The sequence below is a fragment of the Arachis ipaensis genome, chromosome B7 (genome assembly GCF_059453495.1).
Source record: "Arachis ipaensis isolate K30076 ecotype BB chromosome B7, ASM5945349v1, whole genome shotgun sequence".
Lineage (NCBI taxonomy): Eukaryota > Viridiplantae > Streptophyta > Magnoliopsida > Fabales > Fabaceae > Arachis > Arachis ipaensis.
Genome location: NC_142442.1, coordinates 10,136,390 through 10,163,781, shown reverse-complemented (window position 1 = coordinate 10,163,781; position 27,392 = coordinate 10,136,390). Strand labels below are relative to the sequence as shown.

General features: G+C 37.5%; 3 protein-coding genes across 4 annotated transcripts; 1 reads left to right on the top strand and 2 right to left on the bottom strand.

Moving 5' to 3' along the window:
- The first annotated feature begins 11,647 nt into the window (after nt 1-11,647).
- LOC107608018 (uncharacterized) lies at nt 11,648-14,705 on the top strand. 2 transcript variants are annotated; one of them, XR_015892369.1, is made up of 8 exons: nt 11,648-11,788; nt 12,854-12,893; nt 12,968-13,102; nt 13,204-13,288; nt 13,369-13,594; nt 13,719-13,887; nt 14,119-14,339; nt 14,599-14,705. XR_015892369.1 is itself a non-coding variant. In XM_016309911.3 (7 exons), the coding sequence occupies exons 2-7, from the start codon at nt 12,877-12,879 to the stop codon at nt 14,126-14,128; spliced, it is 642 nt and encodes a 213-aa protein (XP_016165397.1). In that variant the 5' UTR covers nt 11,648-11,788; nt 12,854-12,876; the 3' UTR covers nt 14,129-14,705. The 2 variants fall into 2 exon arrangements, 1 of the variants encoding a protein (XP_016165397.1); XM_016309911.3 differs by having other exon boundaries at nt 14,119-14,705.
- Nucleotides 14,706-16,039: 1,334 nt separating this feature from the next.
- On the bottom strand, nt 16,040-16,735 carry LOC107607994 (actin-like). Its single transcript, XM_088494255.1, has 2 exons — nt 16,367-16,735; nt 16,040-16,267 (listed from the first exon to the last, which is right to left on the bottom strand). Exons 1-2 carry the CDS (start codon nt 16,607-16,609, stop codon nt 16,139-16,141), a joined length of 372 nt encoding a protein of 123 aa, XP_088350381.1. The 5' UTR covers nt 16,610-16,735; the 3' UTR covers nt 16,040-16,138.
- LOC148550316 (actin-1-like) lies at nt 16,722-24,974 on the bottom strand. The gene is made up of 5 exons (XM_088494254.1): nt 21,237-24,974; nt 19,346-20,484; nt 17,378-17,447; nt 16,985-17,306; nt 16,722-16,907 (listed from the first exon to the last, which is right to left on the bottom strand). Exons 2-5 carry the CDS (start codon nt 19,413-19,415, stop codon nt 16,875-16,877), a joined length of 495 nt encoding a protein of 164 aa, XP_088350380.1. The 5' UTR covers nt 19,416-20,484; nt 21,237-24,974; the 3' UTR covers nt 16,722-16,874.
- Nucleotides 24,975-27,392: the final 2,418 nt, after the last annotated feature.

Below are 27,392 nucleotides of genomic sequence, written 5' to 3'. Positions count from 1 at the left end.
CGCGATGCCGATCTCGCGACCCACCAGCACGGTGTGGTAGGGTTGGGTGACCACTTCATCAAGCCAGATGGGATCATCTCACTCCCGACCTCCCTGGGACAAGGACAGAGGCGAAGGACGGTAATGGCCGATTTTGTTGTCTTACGAGATTCCACAGCTTACAATATCATCCTGGGGAGAAAAACTATCAACGACCTTGGGGCAGCGATTAGTACGAGGCTGCTCGTAATGAAGTTTGTTACTGATGACGGATCCGTAGGATCCATCAGAGGAGACTTGGAAACGGCGGTCGTTTGCGACCACGCCAGCCTTTCTCTCAGGAAAAAGTCCAAAGAAGCATCCAGGGTCTTCCTTGCCGACCTGGATGCCAGAATAGATGACAAGCCCAGGCCTGAGCCAGAGGGGGACTTGGAAAAATTTAGGGTCGGTGACGGGGAGGAGAGGTTCACGTTCATAAACAGAAACCTCCCCCATGAATTAAAGGAACCTTTGATAGAAATGATCAGAGCCAATGCCGACCTCTTCGCGTGGACGCCAGCCGACATGCCAGGGATAGATCCCCAACTCATGTCACATCATCTGGCCGTCAAGCCGGAAGCTAAACCAGTGGCCCAGAGGAGGAGGAAGATGTCACAGGAAAGGGCAGAAGAGGTGGCCAGGCAGACGGCTAGCCTCCTTGAAGCAGGGTTCATCCGAGAGCTGGATTACTCGATGTGGCTGTCGAACGTGGTCTTGGTAAAAAAGCACAACGGGAAGTAGAGAATGTGTGTAGACTATTCCGACCCAACAAGGCATGTCCTAAAGACTGCTACCCCCTCCCCAACATTGACGCACTCGTCGATGCGGCGGCGGGGTACCATTATCTGAGCTTCATGGACGCCTACTCCGGGTACAATCAGATACCGATGCACCGACCCGACGAGAACAAAACAGCGTTCATAACGACAGGAGGGATCTATTGCTACAAGGTGATGCCATTTGGTTTGAAAAATGCCGGCGCCACATACCAGAGACTGATGAACAAGATATTCAGTGAGCTCATAGGCAAGACAGTAAAAGTCTACGTGGACGACATCCTTGCGAAAACCACACGGCCCGACGATCTCCTAGGCGACCTGGGGGGCGTGTTCGCGACCCTCCGACAACACGGCATGAGGCTCAACCCGCTCAAATGCACCTTTGCCATGGAGGTCGGGAAGTTCTTGGGATTCATGATCACCCAAAGGGGAGTAGAAGCCAACCCAGAGAAGTGTCAAGCGATTCTTCAGATGAAGAGCCCAAGTTGTATCAAAGACGTCCAACGTTTGGCGGGAAGGCTGACGACATTATCCCGCTTCCTCGGCGCATCGACAGCAAAAGCCTTACCCTTCTTTAGCCTGATGAAAAAGGGGATAGCATTTGAATGGACCCCAACGTGTGAGGAAGCATTCAACCACTTCAAGGCAATCCTGGCGACACCCCTGGTACTCGGGAAACCCAAGGCTGGAGAACCACTCTACCTCTACTTAGCAGTAACAGAGGAAGCGCTTGCAGCAGTGCTCGTACGAGAAGAAGGGAAATCTCAGCAACCGATTTACTTCGTGAGCAGGGCTCTACAAGGAGCAGAGATGAGGTACAGCAAATTGGAAAAACTGGTGCTCACACTCCTGACCTCCTCCCGAAGGTTGAGGCAATACTTCCAGGGACACCGTGTAGTCGTGAGGACGGACCAGGCAATTCGCCAAGTACTCCAAAAACCTGATTTGGCTGGGAGGATGATGACTTGGGTCATCGAGCTCTCCCAATATGACCTGCAATATGAGCCCCGACATGCGATCAAGGAGCAGGCGATGGCAGATTTCTTGGTGGAGGTAACGGGTAATCCCCCCGAGGAAACGGGCACACGGTGGAGGCTCCACATAGACGGTGCCTCCAACCAAACGTCCGGGGGGGCCGGGGTCATCTTAGAGAGTCCGGCGGGAGTCATTTACGAGCAATCGACCAAGTTCGAATTCCCCGTGTCGAACAATCAAGCGGAATATGAAGCCCTCTTAGGTGGACTAACACTAGCTCGGGAAGTCGGGGCAACAAGTCTGGAAGTATGCAGCGACTCACAAGTCGTCACCTCGCAAGTAAACGGAAGCTATCAAGCCAGGGACCCCCTCCTACAAAAATATTTGGAAAAGGTTAGAGAATTGACAAGGCAGTTCCAAGAGGTCACGGTCCAACACGTCCCAAGAGAAAGGAACACACGGGCAGACCTCCTGTCCAAATTAGCGAGCACGAAGCCAGGAACGGGAAACCGGTCTCTCATCCAGGGTATGGTGAAGGAACCAACGGTTGCCCTCCATTTGACGGAGTCAAGCCCCTCCTGGTTGGACCCCATCACAAACTTCCTGGAACACGGCAAGTTACCTGACGATGAGAAAGCAACCAAAACGTTGAGAAGGGAGGCAGCCATATACGCAATCATACAAGGGCAACTGTTCAGAAAGGGGCTCAGCCAACCCCTATTGAAGTGCTTACATCCCGACCAGACGGACTATGTACTTAGAGAAGTCCACGAGGGATGCTGCGGCCACCACATCGGGGGCAAAGCCCTAGCAAGGAAGCTCATCCGAGCTGGATATTACTGGCCATCGATAATGAGAGACTCCAAAGAATTTGTCAAGAAATGCGTAAAGTGTCAAGAAAACGCCAACTTCCACAAAGCGCCGGCTTCCGAGCTGAGTTTATTGACGTCTACACGACCTTTCGCTCAATGGGGAGTCGACCTCCTAGGACCTTTCCCAGTTGGCCCAGGACAAGTTAAATATCTCATAGTCGCCATCAACTACTACACCAAATGGATAGAGGCGGAACCACTAGCCAGCTTATCCTCATCCAATTGCAAGAAGTTCATGTGGAGACAAGTAATAACCCATTTCGGTATCCCGGAGGTCGTCATTTCGGACAATGGGACGCAGTTCACTGATAAGAAGTTCACGGAATTTCTCACCGGCCTGGGCATAAAACAAAAGTTTTCCTCAGTAGAACATCCCCAGACAAACGGACAAGTGGAGTCCGCAAACAAAGTCATCCTACTAGGCCTCAAGAAACGCTTAGAGAACAAGAAAGGCGCATGGGCCGACGAGCTCGCTTCGGTCCTCTGGTCCTACCGGACAACCGAGCAAAGCTCCACCGGGGAAACCCCCTTCTGCCTAACGTATGGGGTCGACGCAGTGATACCCGTGGAAATTGGAGAACCGAGTCCACGGTTACTTCTCGCAGGAGTAGACGAAGCGATGGAAAAGGACCTGGTGGAAGAGACCAGAGAGATGACCCACTTGTCAGAAACAGCATTAAAACAAAGAATAGCTCTGCGCTACAACACTAAAGTCCTCAGGAGGGATTTTGGGGAAAGAGACCTCGTCCTATGACGCAACGACGTCGGTTTACCGACCCCAGGAGAAGGAAAACTGGCGACAAATTGGGAAGGTCCCTACAGAATCAAAGAAGTGCTCGGTAAAGGCGCCTACAAGCTGGAGAGACTCGACGGCAGGGAGATCCCGAGAACATGGAATGCAGGTAACCTGAGGAGATTCTATTCGTAACTTGGGCTCACCGACCAAGCGGCCTATTAAGCTGGGTAGAGTTTCGCCTTGATCAAATGTTAATTCCTAATTATTCACTTTTATCAAATGCCTATTGTGTTCATAAACTTGTCTAGCTAACGACTAATTCTTACTTGTCCAAATTCTTCCATCTATTATCTTCCAACGTGTACCTCACGAGATCGTATTCGTAAACGGCAACCCAGGACTGATCACCCCGGAAAGCCAACGGAACCACAGCCATATCGAGCGGCTTCATAAATAAAACCACAACAGTTCTAATCGGATTACCAACGCAAATGGCAAAACGGGCACAAACAATAAGCCCGCCCCGAAAAGACGGTAACGAAAATTAAACGCCAAGCAAGATAAACAATAATAATGGTAAGTCGACCAAGCGACCAGTTAAGCATAAAAGTAATAAACTCACAACGAAATGTTCAACAAATCCACACCAAACCAAAGTTACAAGAGATCACTTTCTAGGCATGTCAACAATCTTGCCGTCCTGGATCATTTTGAAGACCCCAATAGCCGATGTGTCGAAGTCGGGAGCCATGATCTTCACCTGGGCCTTCAGAGCGTCCTCAGTCATGGAGATCACATTCTTCCCTTGCTCCTTGGTCGCTTTAAGCTTCTTCCTGAGCTCATCGACCTCGGCTTTAGCGGCTTTAGCCAACGAAACGGCTTGGTCATGCTCCTTCTCCAAGACCGCCACCCGACCCTGAGCGGCATTCAGCTGGCTCTCCAGGGTCATCTCCCGCTCGGCTAAGCGGGCCACCGTCTCGTCGGAAGCCTTCAATTTCTCCACGGCAGATGATGCCTTCTCCTCAGAAGCTTTGAGCTTCTCCCCCATCTCGGACAACTGACTCTGGAGCAGCTCGACTTGCACCTTGAAGTCATTGTTTGCCTTGCCTGAGGATTCGAGTTTCCTCCGAAGAGCCTGCATTCCCGACAACTCGAACTCAGCCTTTCGAGCTATCACGGCCCCCCGGAGCAAAGTCCGGTACATCCATCTCGCCTGTCCAGCCAGGTCGGTTCCGTGAAAATGCTCCTCCGTCCCAGGGGTCAGCTGGGAGTCAATAAACTTTGTAGCATCAAAATTTCTTTCCATAATGGTGAGAGTCCCTTCCGGGCTGGCAGACGCCCTCCGCTTCTTAGGGGTGTGGATAAGTTCCACGTCATCATCTTCCTGATGGGTAGAGGACGAATGCCCACCAACGACCACCTCATCGGGAATGGGGGAAGCCTGCGCCCCTGCCGAGTTCTTCTCCGACATACCGGTATCCTGGGGAGAGGGCATAGCCTGATGCTCCTTCTCCTCGGAAGGGCCCCCCAACTTCCCGGCATCCTCCTCTTCGGCCTTCTCTTCGTTACTGTCCTCGAAGAAGGTCTTCATCAAAATTTCAAGCCACGTTACTGAGGCAGACATCTCCACTGCAGCAAATAGACAAACACATCAGTCGTCAGATCAAGTAAAACAAGCAATGACAAACAGTACAAGCACAAAACAAAACGACTCACGGATATAGCTCCTGGCGGCCTCCCGTTCACCCATGAGGAGATGAGGGTTCACGGAGTTCTTTCCAAAAAGGGCAAACAACACATCCGCTATTTTCTTATCTACAGGGGACATCCCTTTATACGTCACCTTAATAAAAGAATTAGACCCCGCCCCAAAACTCCAATAAGTTGGGATGAGGCGCTCCCCCTCTAACGATAACCAAAAGGGATGGCGACCTTTAGCAGGGCGAACTTTGAAGAATTTATCTTTGAACCCATGGTAAGAGTCCTCAAACAGACCAAATATCCTCCGACCTTGGGCAGACCGGAAAGAAAGGAAACCTTTTCTCGCCTTCCCTTGTTTGGAGGGGTTGGTGAGATTGAAGAAAAAGAGGAAGACATCCACTGACGCCGGCAGCTTGAGATATTCACAAACCAGCTCAAAACAGCGGATAGAAGCCCAGCTGTTCGGATGGAGCTGCGACGGCGACACGGATATCCGGTTGAGGAGCGACATCTGAAAGTCAGAGAAGGGTAGGCGAACGCCGACCTGGGTGAACATGGCCTTGTAAAACCAGATCCAGTCAGCGACCCGGGGAGAACGGAGGTTGATCTCGTACAACCGCTCGTCGGGGGCAAGAACGAAGGTCTCGTAGTTGGTCTCCTCGTTTGTCCCCCCACATAAGTACTCGGCTTGCCGGAACTCCGTCAACTCTTCCAGATCCATCTGGTTAGGCGAGTCCTTTACGTCTGAGGTCACCCATGCGTAGGGTCGTAGTTTGCGCCAGAGGTAGAAGTCCAGGCGACGACGCGAGGCATACCTATAGTGGGGGTACCGCTCCATTAGTCTATGAGGTCGGGAGCCCGGATAAAACCCAGAAACCATGTTTACCCTACTCAACAGTTAAGATCAAGCATGGCCAAAGCTACATCTATCCCACAAGTCACCTAAAAACCTACCCTGGAATGGTACCCCTCCCCTAACATATCTACCTAGCATCGAAAGGCCACATAACAACAAATTCCAAACAAAACAGCAAGGACACTAAGCAGATACAACAAACACACAATAAACAGAGCAGAAAAGAGAGGAGGCAGAGGATTACCTGAATTCGTTGAAGCTGGAAGAACGAGAGAAAGATGTTCGAAGAAAATCGCAACAACACTCTAGAATTCCCAAGGGAAGAGGAAGGAGATAGCAAGGAAATGGAAGAAACAAGAGCGCAAAATGAGGAAAAAGTGGAAGGTAAACTATTTAAAACTGCCACCCAGGAAGCGCGAAAGACTTAGGGGCAAAATAGTACTTACACGCAGGGTTTTTGCACCCCATTATGAGCATTTAATGCTCAGCGCAAAGAACGAAGCGTTGAACGGTTACTTCAGCAACCAAGAGACATGCGCGCAGAGGCATGTCCCTTCCACGAGCGGCCGACCTAACGAGTATGAACGAAGCGAGAAGCAACACGCTGCTGATAGCTCCCACGACTATCATTGGCGCGTGGGGGCACTGTTACGGCCTGGCCCAAACCCCCTACGGTTCGGCCCGACCCGAGCGCCATCCAACCCGGACACGCGCCCCGCGACCAACCCGGACACGTGTCCCGGACAGTTCACGCATGGCTGTGAGATAACGTCCCCAATAACGTGGGCCCACCCTCATTGGGCCCACCACTGACAGTATATAAGGGGAAGATTTACTCTTCCCCCAAGGTACGTAACATATCACATCGCTCCTTTTCGCCTGCACATTACTACAAGAGCGTCGGAGTGTCTTTGCAGGTGGCACCCCCTTTTTTCACGAAGTACTCGGGACCTCGCACACCCTTGGCCGGTAGTCCACGACCTGACGAGCCCCTACCATCTCCGAGGATTTCAACCCGAAACGTCCGGTAACCGACCTACCGAATAGGATCAATTAGTATTATTTAGTATATCTGAATATTTATTATAGGAGATTACGTCTTTATTATTACGATTCTCTTAGTACCTATAAATACCCTTTTATATTATATTATTCTAGACAACTTGAATAAATAACTTGAACACACTCAATAATATACAAATCCTTTTTCTAGTTTAGTCTCTTGTTTCTAACAAGTATAATAATAAAAACTAATTTGTATATATTTAATATATTAGAAAATATAAAAAATAATATCTTATCAATAATTTTTAATAATATTCTTAAAATCGGTACTTAAAACACATTTTAGCAAGATTCTTAAATAAAATTGAATAAAATAGAAAAACTACACGTTAATTTGAAAAGGAAAATACTGAATCGAACTATGGAAGTACTTAAAGAATGGTGTTAATTATTGAATACAGAAGAAGAGTGAAGGGGACGCGCTTGGAGAGAGCGTGAGGAGAGAAGCGCGTAGAAGATTGATTATAAATGGACAAAAACAAGTATAGTAAGTAGTAAGAAAATTAACAATAAGGAATAGGACGCTTCGCCGATTCAGATTTCAGAATGAGCCAATGGAAAACGACAACGTTTGAGTCTTTAAAGAATTAAAGTGGTTGTCCCTGCTCCTACCTTATCGACTACTGTAATTAAGTAATAAAAAAATATTTAATTATTCTATCTGTTATTGTTTTTATAATTTTATTGAATTTTTAATTAAATTTTTATATTTTTTAAATTAAATTTTTATATAATATTAGATTTTATAATTAAATTTTTATTATAAATTTATAACAAAAATATTAGTGTGAACAAAATATTTTATTAAATAAAATGAATATAATATATATATAATAGAAAAATCTAAAGAACAACACCTCTTATTTTTTTTTGAAAAAGTATAGGTAGACAATGAAAATATTAAACAATATAAACAATAAATATATTGGATGTTCAATTCATTAAATGTGCGGATGGTTATTCAAATATTAAGATTTAGGTGAATAAATGAATATAGTGTATTTTACTTGAATTAGACAAATTTTAGAGCCTGTTGTTCATGTTATTCAAAAAAGCCATTAGTTACCTATCATAACTCTTTCCTAAATTAAAAAAGAACACAAATATTCTCTCACATTCACGGAAGGAATGAGAAGAGAAGGAAGAAGAAAGAAAAAAGAAAATAAGACGGTACCATGTAGGGGAGAAGTAAAAAGAGAGGAAGGGCGATGATGCTGATGAAGAAACTCTTGAGCGCAGCGTGGATGGACTTGCTAGTGGTAGGTGCAAAGTCTTTATAGCTCCGATTGTTTTCTGTCACCACTACTGCCACGGATATAGGAGACCTAAAACGATAGAAGAAAAAAGGATAGAACGAGAGAAAGATTGTGAAAGAGAGATTACATTGCAGGGAGAAAGAAAGGGGTGGAGGTCGCGAAAGAGCGAGGTGGTGGAGGGTGATACACAAAATCACATAGAGACAACCCTTCAACGAAACACAAAGATGCATTGTACTTACTAGTGTCATGATCCCAGCTTTTATCACTTATGCACTTGGGACACATATTGTGTTTAGTGCATTTGTCTATGGTTTGCTTATTTCAAATGGACTACTTGCTGCTGCTATCATTGAGAAGCTTGAGGACTTTGTTTCTGTTTTTCTGCTACCTCTTCTTTGCAATCAGGGTCCTCAAGACTAATCTCACCTTGATCAAGGGAGCGGCTAGATGGAAATTTGTGATCTCGATGATTCACTTTACTTGTATTGGCAAGGTCTTTGGCACTCTTGTTGTTTCCCTCCTATTTCAAATACCTGTCAGGGAAGGTGTCATTTTTTGTCTGCTTAGGAATACTGAAGGCTTCATTGAAATTATTGTGCTCAATGTTGGCTGGGAACAAAAAAGTATATTTATACGATGCATGTTATTAACTTACTAATTCCGCTAGGTAATTAACAACCAACTCCTGCCAATTCCTGTTAGACTGGACCCAAAGCAAAAAAAAAAAAAAAAGCTTCCATTTATACTCCTTTTAACCGTAGTTTCAAAAACAACATACAGCCACCTCAATCTCTTACTCTGCATGCCATCATCCACGCCATCAACCTTTGTCACAGACCATGTTCGTGCCGCCGTCGCCTCCTCCAGTGCTGCCATGTACTAGCCCATCGCGTCATGTTGCTTCCGCTGCGAGGATGCCGTCCACCACGGTCAAGAAATCACACCGAGTCGTATGCCTCCTCTGCCGCGTTGCACAACCTTCCATTCCGTTGCCACCACGTCATCGTGCCGCGCCGTCTGCCTCTTCTGTCGCATTGCGTCTCGACCGTCTCCGCCATGAAGCCATGGCGCTGCATCTCTTCCTCCTCCTCCATCGTGCCTTGCCTCCGCCTCCTCTTCCATCGTGCCATTGAGCCACGTCCCATCCTCCAAAGGTTAGTGGATGTTTCTTCTTCAATTTACTGGATGTTTCATCTCTGTTTCGGGGTTCAAAAAATTAGTAGACGGCTTCATATGAGATTAGACGTTTCTTTCATTATAGAATGGATGTTTCTTGTCCTTGCATCAGCGATGCGAATGGTGTTTTACGCAATGCAATGTGGTAGTGGCAAGACGGCAGTCTGTACGACAAGAACGGTGGTGCACTGCTTACGAACCACACGCACAACTCGCGCAAGAAATTCAGAGAGAACGATGGCGCACCATGGAGGCAGCGATGCGAAAGTCTGTTCGGCAGGAATGGTGGCGCATTGCAGCGGCAGCGAAGCAGTGGTCTGCATGAGAGAGAAGGCCGTCGCTATGAGAGAAAAGGTTGTCGACACTGTATTTAAGAAGCGGTTAATTTACCAAATTTTCTCTTAACTTAATTATTATTATTGATTTAATTCATGATGTGTGTAGGTGTTGGGAGATGAAGTACTTTCAATTATGGTTCTTGTAACGATTATGATGACAACAATCATCTCACCGACAATGACATTGATCCACAAGCCAAGATAAAGGCATATATCATACAAGAACAGAACAATAAATTGAACAGAGGAAAGTGGTTTTGGAGATTGGTGTTTGAGGTTCATAGAAAATAGAGAAATAGGGAGTAACGTGTAGTTTCTATTTGTTTGAAGTAGAAAGAAACTACTATGGTTTCTCTGCTTTTTTAGAGACAGAGTTAGGGTTGAAAGTGAGTTGAGTTGAGTCGAGTTAGACCAAGTTCAAACTCGATTCACGAAAATTAAGCTTGGTTTACGGCTCGACTCATTAATAATCGTGCCTATTTCATAAGTTCAAGCTTAGCTCAACGAAAGCTCACGAGTTGACTCAAATAATAGGAACATAATCTATAATTTTATATCAATAAATTATAACTTATATATATTAAAAAATTAAAAAAAAGATAAATTTTATATATTGTCTATCTATCAGTTATAAATTTTTTATTTATGTCTTATATTAAAATTATATATAAAAAATAACTATAAAATTTTAAATAATTAAGAGCATTAATATTAATATATATGTAAAATTATATATATATATATATATATATATATAATTATTAATACGCATATCTTATATGCATTTAATCTATATTTTTAATATTATATATATAATCAAGTCAGCTCACGAGTTAACGAACTGAGTTCGGCTCATTTAATTTATGAGCTCAATTCCAAGCTCAAGCTCGGCTCACCAGCTCACGAGTTTAGCTTATCGAGCTATTAAAAAGTCGAGTTCTACTCATGAGCTGGCTTGACTCACATCTACCCCTAGACAGAGAGTACGAGTAAATTTAAATTTTATAAATTTTTTTAATATTTACTTTTAATAAGGATTTAATTATAAAATTTAATCTAATATAAAAATTTAACTGAAAAAAAAATTGAGATTTAATTGAAATTCGATAAAATTATAAGAATAAACAAAATAATAAAATCTAAAAAAAAAGGTTTTGCTATGCTATAAGGGTATTGGTTAAGTATATCATAAAAAAAAATATTTTAATGTTTTTGATATAATTTAATGCATTGAATATATTAAAAGTTTAAAAACTTTTTTTATGATATACTTAACCAATATTTTTAAAACACATAATGGTTAAATTTATACAAAAAAAATTTTGGAGGCTAATTTGAGTAATTATTTTACTGAAAAATAAATTAAGAATTGATTTGTCAGAATAAAATTTTAAAATTAATTTGTGTATTAATTTTTGTTGAATACTAAAATATCCGCTTTTAAAATATTTGAAAACTGATCTAGGTACTCTTAAATTAAATAGCACCCGTTCCACATTTCTCACAGTCTCTACTTTGGCTTACTTTAGTAAAGTTTTTACTTTTCAAAAGTAGTTTATAAAAACTAATTTTTAAAAGATAACTTTTTAAAAATTGTAGCATTTATGTTTGATAATTTAAATTAAAAATAGTTTTCAATAAACACAAGTAACAACAATTACATTTAGTAGAATAGCTTTTAAAATTTAAAAATATTATAATAGATATAAATATAAGCATTAAATTTAAAAATTAGTTAACATGAATTTATATTAGACTTTTAAATTTTAAAAAGTACAAATCAATTTTAAAAAATTCTATCTCAGATTCTCAGATACTTTTAAAAGTACCAAATTTTTTAAAAACTACAAATATAAGACTATGATCTTTTTTATTTACCAAAAATAAAAAATTAAACTTTTAAATAACACAAATATCTCTTTAAAAAATTTTACCAAACCAAGCTTTCGACTCGCTCTTCTCCCATAGTCGCCTCCAGCAGATTCCGTCTCGCCATCGTCGCTGCGCCTCGAAGTAATTAAAATTTAAACCTAATTATTGTTCTGTTTATACCCTAATTAGATTGCTATTTTAATTGATTGCAATTTGATTTCAAATTAATTATTGTTCTATTCAAACCCTAATTATTATTTTGATTGATTGTTATCTGTGTATTTTAATTGTTCTGTATATTTTTATAGATTGTTATTCTGTATATTCTAATTTTTTATTTTGTGATTTTATTGTGTTACTTCATTTCTAGGGTTTGGTTCATGATACTTGTGGTGTGTTGCTAAGATGTAGTTGTCAAATACTCAAATTGTGTTGCCTATTTATTGGCAAAATCTATCCACGAATGATAGGGGAGGAAAAAGAACGCCTTGTTATAGTTGGAGTTAGTGGTTTGTGCAAATGAATTTATCGATATATATCAAATGAATTGATCCATGTGATTCTGAATGTTATTTTCATGCTACATTGATCAAGATAATGGGGAGCGGGTTTGGGAATAGTCACTTAATCCTATGGGATGGAAAAAGTTTGGAAGAGGTTGTAGTATTTTATTTGCAAGGGATATTTGCTATTTAGAAATTCTATGATAATTCAGTATGTAGCATGGAGAAGGGGATTCTGTTGGCACTCTGGTACAGAGTATGTTTTTACACTGGAACATATGATGCACTATTTTATGTTTATGATTTGTTCCATTTATGTTGACCTAGTCATTTTGCTTTTCAACAACAATAATAAAATATATTGATCCTGTGCATCTGTGTTTACCAAAGAATTAAAGGTTTGGTGTTAATTTTTTTGAAAACATCACATTATTTATATTTTCTTTCTTTGGTTTTGGTACTAGACAAAAAAAAATGTGTTGTATTATAAATCTTTCGATGAATATTTAAAGAAATATAGTTTGAGTTTATTTTGACCTATTAACCATGTATTCCTGAATTATTTGTTTACATTAGATTCATTGCAATGTTTGAAGCTTTTATTAATATCAGTTCTCAAGTTTTAATTTGTTATTATGAATGTATATCTTATTGCAAGGTTGTTGTATATTTTCAGACTTTCTAAAGTAGTAATTGTTTTCAGGTTCCAAGTCATAAAATTTTATCATGGATCCAAAACCAGAGTAAGCCCTTTTTAATTTGGACTTTTGTTTTTATGTTTAGTTGGGAACATCTCATACTCTTTTGTTTAAAGCAGAAAGACTTTTGATGGTTGGATTAATATGGAGGAACTTATGAAGCTCCCCGTTATCAATAATTCACTATATGACAAAGATGCCCCCCTTTACTCGCGTAGGCTGAAAGCTCCTACTAATTTACGTGTGCCAACGGAGTGAGTGCATCATGACAAGTTATTTTATTTAAATACATTAATATTAATTAGTCAATTTGTTTTCTTATACTTTCTTTTCCTGCAATTGTTTTGTACTATAGAGCCGAGATTCAATTAGAGTTAAAACAGACGCATCCTTATCATGTATTAGCAATGGATCATTACAACAAAAGCATAGATAATGAGGTTAAGTAACTTATTTATTTTCTCAAAGTATATTTATTTTTATTTGAAAAACAAATTTCTGTTGATATTTGCTTTTTCAGGAAGAGGAGTATAAGATTTCAAGTTTGGTTAGTATGGGTAAAACCAGAACAATGTGCTTTGGTATGCACCTTGGTTTTCTTCGTCACCTCTTTTGGGAGACGGTGCCTAAAAACACTCCGTCAGTTGAGCCCAAAGTTTTCTATGCCCGGGTTCATGAAATGTTTCAGAAGGGAGGCATTCATGTACCTTTTTGTGGCTTTTATAATGATTCTGTTGATGACTCAGGTATTCTCATGTGAATGTATATATATATATATATATATATAGAGAGAGAGAGAGAGAGAGAGAGAAAGAGAGAGGTTGTCTTTTGTTTAAATTATTTAAATAATTTTTACTTGATTTTTGTTAGAGAGCTGTGAGATTTGTGGTCTGAAGAATTCTGATGAATTCTGGAAGAAAGAAAAAGAATTAAAGGACAAAGAAGCAGAGAGAGTAAAGGCTATTCATAATGATGGATATCTTCTTCATCCAATTCATTTTAGTGGCATGTATCAATCTCCCCATGGAGACAACCAAAGGTAAGCAACAACTACTTTTTATTGTTTGTCTTTTTCTGTTCTTTTAAATTTTATATTTATTGTTTCTCAATCTCTTTGGAACTCTCCAAAAATGACACTAAAATGTTACTAAGAAGCTCTTTCTAACCTTATCTGGGCCAATTGTTATGTATGTCACATAAATTTAGTAAATTATGTGTCTCTTGTTATGATTTTTATTTCGTTGCCTAATTTTTATTCTTGAAATTGTAGGATGAATTAGGACAATGAATTGGATGTACAGGGGGAGATACTCAGGATGCCTAGTCCCTAGAAAAGTCTGAAAGATATATTAGGATAATGACTTTGGAGAATACTTAATGTGATGTTTTTCTTTCAAGTTTAGGAATCATATGTTTGGTGGTAACAATCTGAAAAATACTTTGTATTAAGTATTTTATGCAGGATTATGCTTGTGTTGGTTGTTTGAAATTGTGAGGCTTTGGATTTTGGTGATGGCTTCTCTGGTTTCTGGTCTTTTTTTCCTACATGTATTCTTCATGTTTCTATTTTCTCTTTTTTAAAGAAACTAGTAGGATTGTGTAAGTTCGATCGAGATGGGATATATCTATTTGAGGGGCATGGATAAAAGTATATTGTTTTTTAGATATAATAAATGAGTCAAAATGTGAAGTTTGTTGTTTCTTGTTACACAATAAAGAAGTAATCCATACAAATTTTCCTTTCTAATAGACACTGCTTAAAGTAAAACAAACTTCTTATTCGTCTAATTTAAAACAAGGAGTAAGTGTGATTTTGGTTTTTATGGTTTAGTCTTAAAATCAAAATCTGTTCTAATCTCTTTTGGAATGATAGAAATATTTTCACGTTATTGGCTTCTTTTGCATGGTCACCACCACCTTTGAAATGTCCCTTTTTTTTTTTTCTTTTAAATCCAACATTAAATTCTTCAAAATTCAACCACAATAACAATAAAAAACATTCGGATTTTCTTTTGAAAAAAAAAAAAATCATCAATTAGGGAGAGAGAGTTCAGAGAGTGCTTGCCAACCTGCTCTGCCATTGCTGCCTTTATTGTTGTCGCTGGAGAAGGCTGCAGTGGCACTCGCATGTCGCATCTTGTTCCTGGTGTTTTGGATTGGTCATTCCAGCAAATATCTCATGGATGTTTTAACATCCATTGTTCTATTGAAAAAAAATTGCAACCGCGGTGCTCACAAACACTTGTGTAACGTCTCCTATAACCTTTCCACACTTCTCATCCCTAATCACATTCGACCAAGCAGGCGAATCCAAAGACGCAACACCAAATTCCTCGCAAAGCTTCCAACTACCATCAAGGGAAAAGCGATTCCAGCCTTGGAGAAAAGCTTCTACAACATTTGATCATAGACTGCTATTTGAAGCAGCTTCCTCAAGAACTATGGTCCTTGGTTACTTTACAAAAAGTCCATGTTATTCAACCACATTCTAAATTGAGAGACAGCCTCCAACATGTTGTGCTCAACAATGGCTGTAAACTCGTTATCTCTTGAAGACATTGTAGAAAGTAGAAACTCTTTGCTTTCACTGCTTTTCTCTCATCTTCTCTGCTTCCAAATTATTTTGATGTTATGTGATTGTACTTTCCTAGATGCAATAGCTACATTAGCTTCTTACAGAGGCTTGCTTATCTTATTTGTTATGTTAAGAAGCAAGGAATTCTACAAAGAAGAAAGAGCAAGAGCGCGCCACCTTAACAGACGAAGCTCTGTGAATGATGAAGAGATGAATGACTTGAATTCAAAGATTTATTATGGGAGGTGTAATTCTAACTATGATCATCACCAACATGAAGAATATGGTTTTGCAAGCTTTGGAAAGAAACCGAATGCTTTGGATGGAAACGAAAGAGACAACCAAGTTCATGAAAACAAGGAAACAAAGCTCCCACAAAATAATCCAAAACTTGGAGAAGAAGATAATATAATACTAGTTCTAATATGACTTTGTAGCCTTTGATGTGATTATAACTTATAAGTAGTTTTGGTTTTAAAAAGGAATTTTTCTATAAATATGCTAAGGTACTTGATTGTGATACTGAATTTTAAGTGAAGCTTTACTTGTACACTATTGCCGTCGAATTCAGTAATGCTTTTTTTCTCTCTTTTTTTGGTCTAATGCCATTGATAGATTATTTGTAAGCAATCTTAGAATAGATGATAAACATTGCATACCAACGACATAGTTTTAACTTTTAACAATGCCAGCTAATTCAATTAAAAATGACCAGTCAAAAAATAAAAATTAAGAAAACATATACTGAAAATAATAACTGGATAATATTTCTGGTTAAGAAAAATACAACTCCTGGCCTCATGACTCCCAACATGAGCATAACCACCACCTTTGCAATCCACATCTGCACACAACATCAAATTTTGCAGCATTAGAAACTAGTATTATTAGTATTAAGGCAATTTTATAATATTTGATAAGGTAACAGAATATGAAACCAAACCTGCTGGAAAGTGCTGAGGGATGCCAAGATAGAACCACCAATCCAGACACTATATTTTCTCTTAGAGGGAGCCACCAGCTTGATCTTCATGCTGCTGGGAGCCAATGCAGAGATTTCCTTGCTCATAGTTGTTCCTCCTGATAGAACAATGTTTCCATACAAGTCTTTCCTAATATCAACATCGCACTTCATGATTGAGTTGTATGTCGGCTCGTGGATACCTGCAGCTTCCATTCCTATCATGGATGGTTGGAAAAGCACCTCAGGACATCTGAAACACTCGTCGCCAATGGTAATCACCTGTCCATCTGGTAATTCATAGCTCTTCGCAGAGGAGCTGGTCTTGGCCGTCTGAAGCTCTTACTCATAGTCAAGGGCAATGTAGGACAGCTTCTCTTTCACATCCCTCACGATTTCTCGCTCTGCTGAGGTGGTAAACGAGTAACCACGTTCAGTTACGACCGGCGAGATCAAGCCTAAGGATGGCATGTGGTAGAGAATAACCCTCCTAGATTGGGACAGTGTGGCTCAGACACAATACCTGTAAAAAACAAGAAACATGGCATTTATTCGACACAGTTTTTAACACTACCTTAAAGAATTGTGTGAATTTCTTACCGGTTGAGCCTGAATGGCTACATAGATGGCAGGGGCATTGAAGGTCTCGAACATGATTTGAGTCATCTTCTCGCGATTAGCTTTCGGGTTAAGAGGAGCCTTAGTCAGCAAAACTGGATGCTCTTCAGGGGCAACTCGAAGCTCATTATAGAATTTGTGATGCCAAATCTTCTCCATAGCATCCCAATTGCTTACAATATCGTGCTCAATTGGATACTTGAGAGCCAAGATACCTCTCTTAGATTGTGCCTCATCTCCAACATATGCATCTTTTTGGTCCATTCCTACCATCACACCAGTGTGACGAGGGCAGTCTACAATGCTGGGAGAAACAGCTCGCGGGGCGTCATTCTATGAAAACAAGAAAAGAAAGAAACATGTGCCATTGAGTACCTTAACCATTCCAGTTCCATTGTCACACACAAGAGGCTGAATATCCTCACCTTCTGCCATCTTTTAGTATCTGTTGGATGATAAAGATAAATTCTCAATTAAAATGCACTATATACATTGTAAACTTAGATGTAAACATTTTAAGTTTTAAATGTATAAGAAGAATCAAAATTTTCATTTTCATTTTCATTGGACGCTCTTATATTGTATCGGAAATTTATCTTTTTATGAGAATTTCCATCTATGTTGAATGAGAAAAGCCATGTGCTTTATTGACAACATATCGTACCTTAACAATAAATTTAACCAAATCGATTTCAACTATTATGATCATAACTAATAAGGAAAAGAATGGTTGCAAAATATCAATGAAATGATGTCCAAGGATTGACACAAATATTGATTTAACCAGTGATGATTAGTATATAATACCAAAGAACCAAACAATAGATGTTTTAATTAAAATTTGAGGCACAGTTCATAAAGCAAAACTTGATAACTGAAAACAACATAGATTAAAAAAAAAAAAACAATTCCTTAACGTTAATCCAGCTACATTATGTTTTCCATAACATCAAGGAAAAACAGAAAAAGATGAAAAATTTGTAAGTTATTTTATTAAAATAATAATTAGTCCATCCAATTAACAAAAATAATTTTGATTATAGTGAGATAAATACAATGGTTGTTACTCAGTAAAAGAATAGAATTAGTGAAATTTTTTAAATAATAAAATAAAAGATATCTCTCCTCTCTCTTCAAAACAGAAAAATAGAAATTACGGTTTATAAAAATATGTGACAAGAGAAGTAAAAACATTTCTGCTCAACAACAGTTATCTTTTTTTGTGCCATTAATGAAGAAGTGAAAAGGTAGAAGGAAGAGAAGGAAAAAACACTCAGGATCAGGAACTTATTGGAATTGCAAAATAGCTTAATTGATTAGAACGTGGTTTGCCCGTAACAAAAATCACTAGGAGCAGTAGAAGTATGGTGTGTCCATAACCCACAAGTTCCTGAATCAGAACCACTCTGACATAGAAAAACAACCATAAGTCGAGAAGAACATCTGAAAACTCTGATATGGATCCTAGTATGTTTTGAGTTATGCTCTTATAATGTAATAATTATAAATTTCAAGATCTTGTATTACTGGTAGAAATAGTTTCTGAATTGATTGTAGAAACAAATTTTAACATGTAGTATCAGAACAAGATTATGAAATTTATGATTATTCATAAATTAATTTGCTCAAAATTTGCATAAATCTAATAAATGTAACACCAAAGTGGTCAAATACTCAAATCTAATAATGTATGATTATATTTTGGGTTTGTTGCTATAACACATTTAAAGATCAGAACCAAAGATTAATTAATTGTTCTTACAGTAAATTGGCAAGATTGTTGATAATTTTATATGTATATACAATATTAAAAATATTTAAATATCTAAAGATATTAAACATTTTTAGTTAGTGCATATAAGATAAGCAAATTAAATTGAATTAATTTAATTAATTATTGTGTCTTCGTATATTAATGTATCACCCAAAGGAAAACATTGTTATACTTTAAATGTTTAATCTAAATGATATATTAATTATTCAAAGCGTTGATGTGCGAGTCTGTATTATATTTGTAGCTTCTATGAATTTGTTTGACTCAGATAATGAAATTGTCAAGTTTAATGGACATAACTATGCTGATTGATTTTGAGCAAATTCAATTTCAATTGGGTGTTATGGATTTAGACCTCGTATTAGTTATAGATTAGAAGCCTACTGAGATTACTAAGACTAGTTCCAAAGAACACAAGTCTCTTTATGAGACTTGGAAACGGTCAAATAGGCTGTGTTTGAACTTGATGAGAATGACAATGGCTGAAAATGTTAAGCCATCCATGCCTAAGATAGATAATGCCAAGAATTTCATGGCTAAAGTCAAGAAATATTCTCAATAGGACATACCTGACAAGTCCATTGCGAGCAACCTTATGACGGAATTGACAACTAAGAAATTTGAATAGTCACAACCCATTCATGATCATGTGATTCAAATGTCTAATCTGCCACCAAAGTTGAAATCTATTGGTATGGATGTGAGCGCGTCTTTTCTAGTTTGGTTTATCATGAACTCGCTTCTTCCTGAATTTTGGCCAATTTCAAGTGAACTATAACACTCTTAAAAAAATAGAATTTTCAAGAGATTAAGGTCATGTTGAATCAAGAGGAAGGGAGATTAAAAAAAATGAAATATCACTCTTCATTTCACATTTCAAGCTGGATCTACAGTAAGGATAAGGCAGATAAAAAGGATATGAAGGACCATGCTTCACTAAAGGTTCGTGACGGCAATGTCCAAAAGAAGAAGGCGTTGATATGTTTTTTTTTTGTAACAAGATTGGACATATAAAGAAAGATTGTCCAAAAAGAAAGAAATAATTCGAAAAGAAAGGTATTTATTATGTTTCAATAAGTTTCGAATCAAATCTTGTTGAAATACCAAATCTTGTTGAAATACCAAATAATACCTGGTGGTTAGATTCTAGAGTAACTACTCATGTATCACATTATGTAGGGATTCCTTCTGATCCAACCGATAAAAAGAACTGAAAAATTGTTATACGTGGGGAACAAAATGAAGGCACAAATTCACTACTAGAAAACAACCGATTTGTCACATTTTTCTGATGGAATTTTACTGTCGAAAATACCGATGGATTTCCGATAGATTTTCTGTCGGTAAAAAATTAAAACTTTTTCCAAAAATTTACCGACAAATTATAAGATCTGTCAGTAATTCAAATTTTGATTTTGGATTTTTTACCGACAAAAAATCCATCGCTAATTAGTAAATCTGTCTGAAATTTGAATAACATAACTTAGACACAATCTCGAGCTCCATTCACGATCTCTCGATTAACTTGCACACAAATAAAACACACTCCTCTTTCTGTGGCTTCCTCTGCCGCTGCGTCGCACGAGTTCTCTCCATCATCGCTTCCGTTGCCCGAGCTCCCTCCGCCACCGCTCTCGTTGCCTCTGCTCCCTTCATCGCAGCGTTGCACGAGCTCCCTCCCACTGCTCTTATTTGTTCTTGATACAATCTGTCATCAATTTAGCATTGTTGATTTTCAGTTTTCAATTTCCCCATTTTTTTCGTTATTTATGTTTTGATTTTTATCATTGATCAATGTGTTATTGTTGATTAGTGATAATGTTGCTGCTCCTATAAGTGAATTCGGCTATCAATGTATTATAGTTGCCCATTGTTGATGAAATGGCTGATTAAATTCTTGATCAAATTAGGTTCATTTTTTAATTTTTTCTTAATCTATGCTTATGTTATATGTTATTGATAATATTGATAATAAACTTAGTCATAGCTTTGTTATTTGATTTTGGATCTATTGCTTGAGATTAGTTATTTGAAATTTTGGTTTAGTTAGATGAGTTTGTATTTTTCTTTTTTTATTACAATTCTGTTATTTAGGTAGAACTTTGGATGAATCTGTTAGTCGTCTGAATCTTTGACATGGTAGTTTGAATGGTTCAATGGTTGGTCCATTTGTTCAAAACCTTGTGTTATTTTGTTTAACCATCAGTTGTTGTAATCGGATGTTAGTTCATTATGTGGTTGCTTTCCATCTGGGGCTTTTGTGGTCGGTCTTGGTAGTAGATGCAAGTCTTGGTGATGCTGATCCACATTATAGGTGCATATTTTATCGTTGCATAACTTCTCTATTTTTCTTCTCCATATGGAAATAAGATGTGACTTTTGGTCTGATGAAATGCTTATTCTATCAACTAAGGCAAATAATGAAAGGAAAGAAGAAATTAGCTGTTTTAGTACACATACCGTTCACTCATTCTTCTTTCTTTTTTCTCTCTCCTCTGCTGCGACGGTAATGGTCTTGGCAGCGACGGCAAGGGTTCCAATCAATGATGACTCTAACGGCCCTTCTTATCTTTGGTAGCATCATTTCTTATCTTTAGTGACATGCATGCAGCACGCACCTGCTGCTGAAGTAAGTAAACATGGAAAGATTCAAACAAGGGCTTCCAAAATATACTTCTTCTGTAATCAATCTTGTTTATAGTTGTAGTAGGTTTTTAGCTAGAAATTCAGATAGGAGTTGCCTATAAAACTATTGTCATTCAAAGAACAAAAAAAATTTGCAAGGTATTACAATTCCAATTTTTATATTTTTTAATATATTTTATTTTAAAGTAATATATTTTACTATTTGCTTTTATTTATTTTTAGTCTAATATTTGCCTATTAGATTTGTTACTATATGACTCGCAGTTCATTAATTACAAAAAACAATTGTTATGGAGAACGTGTCAATATATATGGAAAGTTGGCCTAGTATTTGGATTACTTAGAATTTTAAAGACTTTGATAATTTTGATCATGAGAATCTGGTATATACTCGGGTGAAGCACAACCTGACGAGAATCCAACCTACCATGTTGTATTGATCACCGGGTACGATAAAAAAAGAAATGTTTAATTATTTGAATAGATGGGGTAGGAGCTTCGGCAAAAATGAAATTGCAACGATAGTATTTGGTGCAGTTGCTCATGTATATGCACTATTATTTAAGTGAGAGGTGTACTTAATTTCAATTTGGGAGATATGGAGATCCAGGTGATGGGATCCAAATAGAAATTTACTAAGGGCAACACCCACTCAAATAATAGTGCATATATGTGAACAACTGCACCAAATACTATTGTCGCAATATCATCTATACCGAACTCCCACCCCAACTATTCAAATAATTAAACGTTTTTTATTCTCTATCATACCAGGTGATCAATACAGCATAGTAGCTTGAATCCTCATCAAGTTGTCCTTCACTCGAGTATACCATATTCTAATGATTAAAATTATCAAAGTCTTTAAAATCTGAACAACCCAGATACTAGACCAACTCTCCATATGTATTAACACGTTTCCCATAACAATTGTTCTCTATTATTAATAGACCGTGAGTTATACAATAACAAATATCAGACAAATATTAATCTGAAAATAAATAAAAACAAATGGTAAAAGATATTACTTTAAAATAAAATATATTAAAAAATATAAAAATTAAAACTCTAATATCTCGTAAACTTACTTCCATTCTTTGGATAACAATAACTTATAAACAACTCTATCTGAATCTCTAGCTAAAAATCTACTTTAATTGTAAATCAGCTTGATTACAGAAAATATATTTTAGAAGTCCTCATTTGAATCTTTCCAACACTCTTACTTCCCAGCAGCAAGTAGTGCGTGCATGACACTTAAGAAAAAAAAGGTTCAGTAGGGGTCAAATTCGCACATTCCCAACACAGATGAACACTCCTCCAAAGGGACATGAAACTAAAAAAATCCTATGTCATTAGTGAAAGAACCAAAAGACAGAAAAAGAAAAAAAAATATCATATAAGACCTCAAATCATATTTCAATATCATTTAATCCACACTTACACAAATGACACACACAACTTAAGAACAATGAATTAAATTGATTGATACTATCATCTAGCCAATAACAAAGTTCAGTTAACAGCAAATGATAATATCAATTATTAGTTCATTGGTCCAACTGGTTCACCCGTGGTCTAACTAGAAAAACTATGTTGTAATGATATAATAAATAAATTATAAATAAATACCTTAAAACATAATTATAATATAATATAAACTTTAAATATCTTCCGAAATTAAAACACTACATCAGCCAAAATCTAATATAATCTTTAATTTCATCAAATATTAATTTATCATTCATTAGTCATTATATCACTATTGAACTCATTAAGATAGTAACAAAAGAAAAGAAAAATTATTGAATTAACCAAACCAATAACAAATAATCATCGATCATCTATTCATCTAGTTAATTGACATCTATTCATTCACTGAATAACAAAGTTCACAAAAAGCACAACAATATAGCGGAATTCAGAGTACTAGCAGTGAGCAGCTAAGAATGGAACAAGCACAGTAATCAATAATCATTCAAAATGGGTTTCTAAGCAAAATATTCATCTAGCAAATTCATTAGTGTCAATGAAGTCTTTGATAAGATATAGCAGTAAACTCACATCACATCTCAAAATGAAATTCCTTTCTATATCAACTTAACTTCCATTAAAAAAATAGCTAAATTTACAACATGAAAATCACAACCACAGAGTAACCTAGGATCAGCCATAACAAAATGGTAAGCTATCACCAGTACAAAGATGAAGATGCTAAGGAAATTGGCAAAGAAATCCAAATAAATTGCACCTTCTGATTTTGCAACAAAGATATAATCACAGAAATTGCAAAAAATCACAGATATGACAGAAATCAAATTAACAAATGCTACAAAATAAATCACAGAAATTACAGAAAATCACAAAAAATCACATGAATCACAGATCTTATAGAAATCATAGAAATTACAGAAAATCACATGAATCACAGATCTTACAGAAATCACAGAAATTAACAAATTTTTAAGTTAAATGGAAATCATAGGGGACGAAGAAGAACACCGCTCACTGAACGTCAAAGAAGAAGAATGACACAGGCGGTGATGCTCACTGAACGGCGACGGCATGACACTCACTGAACGGCGACGGCGCGACGCTCTTACTGCTCACAGAACGGCGACGACGTGACGCGACTACTGCGACGAAGACGGTGATGGCGCGAAACCTGCTGCAACGTCTCTAATGCGTGAAGACAGCAACAATGCTGAGGGGGTTTCGGGAGAGTGCGACGGTGAAGGGGTTTTGGGGGGCGGTGGCCGGCGGTGAGATTTGGAAGAAGAGAGGTGGACTTCTGGAGAGTAGAGAGGTTAGGGTTTCATCCCTTTCATGTGAAGAAAAGAAAGGCAGAATGGAGGAGGCAAGGGTTACTGAGATTCAGAAACTAATATATATATATATATATATATATATATGAAGGGCATTTTTGTCTTTTCCTATAACGGGATTATACGGATCCCGCCCCCGCCCCCGCCCCCGCCCCCGCCCCGTCCGTTTGTTATACGGGTCTCCGTCCCGGTCCTCAGCGGGGAGATTTTGCTCCCCAAATCCGCCCCCGACGGGTAATTTCCAGCGGATACCCACCCCGTCGGAGGAAATTGCCATGCTTACCTGAAATGATTAAAGAACAGAGAATAAAAAGAAAAACCAAGAATATGATCACTGTCACTGACCTTCAAGAGGGGTTGCGCGCGACGGACAGCAGGACGATGGAGATCGGTTGAGCGCGATAAAACGGCGGCGACGAAACGACGGCAACAAGGCGACGGCGAGCAGGACGAAGACGACGGAGGATGGACGCTGAGCGAGAAAGAAGATAGCGAACAGGGACTAATTGAGAAGCGAGAAGCCTCGGACAACTACGGAAGGCGGCAGTGGCTCACTCCGTCCGGCGGTGGTGGAGGCTAGCTAGGGTTTTCAGTGGCTCACTCTTTCTCTCTTTCTTTGAAGAATGCAACGAATGAATGAGAGGAACGAAAGAGGGGGAGGAAGCACAGATAGCAACGCGTTTTTTGTGGGTGAGTGAATACCCAACTTGGCCTTATTCTTTTTTTTAAGGACTATCAGGTTTCAAATAGACAAAATATTTTCTCTGGCTTTTAATATTTAATTTGGTGAGGTTGGTTACCTTTAAAATATATTTATACTTTAATTACTAATATATTTTTATTTAATTTTTATAAATAAAAGTAATTTAAAAATTACTAATATTTTTAAATTTTACACAATAAATTTAGTTAATGTATTTAAAAAAATAATAGAAAAATAAAAATAAAAATTAAACAGTCTTAGTAATTTTTCTTAAAAGTTAAAAGACAACGAAATTCTTAATAAAAAAAAATTTGTTAATTCTAGTTGATTTTTAATAGATAAATAAACCGTTTAACATGTCATGTAGGCTTATTCCATTAATACCGATTGAAAATATTGACAGATGAGTTAATCAGTCTCATAAAAATAAATATCAGAAATCGAAAAGGGTATTTTTTTTGTTGAGGGTCTCGTTGTCTTTCGAGATAATTGTCACAGACCGTTTAGGGGTTTTTCTTTTTTTTTTTTAATTTAACCAAATTGGCTTCATATCAAGAAAACCGACCGATTTTTGGTCCGGTCCAAAAAGTCGATTTTTGGCCGGTTAAGCAATTTTTTTCGGTTCGTTTAGGGGTGGCAAAACGGGTCGAGTCCGTCGGGCCGATCCGCTAAAAAGGCGGGTCGGTCGGGCTAGGATTTGGATTTCGGAGCCCATCGAATTAAAACCCGCACCGCCAAAATTGGCGGGGCGGGGCGGGCCGGTCCGCTGGGGCGAAGATTTTTATTTTTTTATTAAATAAAAGAGTGATTTCTATTATAAAATTAATAATTATAGAATTTTTAAACACTTTTTTCATTTTTTGTTTCTATTCTTCTTTTAGTTATTAACTTTATTTATTTTATTTTACAATTCGTATATATACTCAAATTATGTGACTTATTTTTTAAAATAAAAATGATTCTATTGACAAATATTATTTTGAACAATTTTATTGAAGTTAAAAATAAAAAAAAAGTAAAAAAATTATATTATAATTTGACTATTTTTTATTTGTATTTGATTTTTTAATTATTATTTTTTAGTTAATTTTAATGAATTTTATTTTAAAAAAAAAAGTCAAGCGGGCTAACCCGTCAATCCGCCATAAAGAAGGGCGAGCTAGCATTTTAAACCCATTTTAATTGGCGGGGCGGGGCAGGTTGGAACGGGCCGGCCCGCTTTCCCACCCCTACGTTGAGGAGCAATTTTAAGTGGAGGACCGAACTGTTTGTGTTGTTAGTTTTCGGTTAGACCGATTCAACCAATTGGTTCAATTTAGTTTTTTGAACCATAATTAACAACAATCAAATGATAAAAACAATAAATTAAAATCAACAACATAAACTAAGATAAAAACAACAATAATAAAATCAAAATAAAAAACAACAAACTACAACAAAAACAATTGATCAGATTAACAAGTTATCAAAATGTCAAGCATAGTACACTAAAATAACCATCACAATTTACAAAGTCAAGAATATTATCCAGAACAACAATTTATCAAAGTAACAAGTTAATAAGATCAAGAACATAACAAAACAAGTTAATACAACAATCCAACAACAAAATAAGTACTGCAATTTATTAATTAAAACAACAACCAATTAAAACAAGAACTAAAACCTCCACCTAGTCATTGTTTTGCACAATTATTCTCAATTTAACCAAATACCCAACTAAGTGATTATGCACACAAAACAAACTAAGTGTTACATGCAAGATCTTGAAATGAATAAAATAAGAATAATACTACACATCTAAGTCTTTTTGTTAACTAAATTCAACTAATTTTGTCTAACATAACAAAATCAGTTATAAATAACATTATTACAAGTTTTACTGTTTAATTTGATTGAACTCATAAAAAGACTTAGATGTATAGTATTATTTATAAAATAAATCATACAAAGTAAAGGAGGGGAGGGACGTCTCTGAATTTGACAACAAATGAACAAAAAATAAGAAAACAACCATTACTTTCAGTATAAGACTCTGAGAAGTAGGTACGTAATGAGCAGAATATGATGGAGAGGGAGCAAGCGACAAGCACGACGACCCATGACGTGCGAAGCTTGCAATTCGCCAATGTACAAAGGGGTTGAAGGCGATCGATTGCACAGTGGAGGCTACGGTTTCTTTTCTTTCTTTAGAGAGAGCAATGTATGTTCTCTGAAGGTGAAGTGAGAGTAAAACTGAAAAAGTGAAAAAGAAACTGACGTTCAGTAAGATAAAAAAATATTGATAATGGGAGTAAAATATATATAATATAATAATAATTTTTATAATAAAAATATTATGTGTATATAAAAATTAGCTATCAAAATATTTATTAATTATTATATATTTGTATATAAATATATGTATTGTTTAATTTATTTTTATTGTGTATTTTTTGTTCA

Coding starts and splice junctions, on each gene's coding strand:
- LOC107608018 (XM_016309911.3), top strand. Junction 13,103..13,203: donor AATTTACGTGTGCCAACGGA/GTGAGTGCATCA, acceptor TTTGTACTATAG/AGCCGAGATTCAATTAGAGT. Junction 13,595..13,718: donor TGATTCTGTTGATGACTCAG/GTATTCTCATGT, acceptor GATTTTTGTTAG/AGAGCTGTGAGATTTGTGGT.
- LOC148550316 (XM_088494254.1), bottom strand. CDS start 19,415: ATGGGTTGTGACTATTCAAATTTCTTAGTTGTCAATTCCGTCATAAGG. Junction 17,448..19,345: donor GCTCGCAATGGACTTGTCAG/GTATGTCCTATT, acceptor ATCATCCAACAG/ATACTAAAAGATGGCAGAAG. Junction 16,908..16,984: donor TAGCCATTCAGGCTCAACCG/GTAAGAAATTCA, acceptor TGTTTTTTACAG/GTATTGTGTCTGAGCCACAC.
- LOC107607994 (XM_088494255.1), bottom strand. CDS start 16,609: ATGATAGGAATGGAAGCTGCAGGTATCCACGAGCCGACATACAACTCA. Junction 16,268..16,366: donor CCCTCAGCACTTTCCAGCAG/GTTTGGTTTCAT, acceptor TGTTGTGTGCAG/ATGTGGATTGCAAAGGTGGT.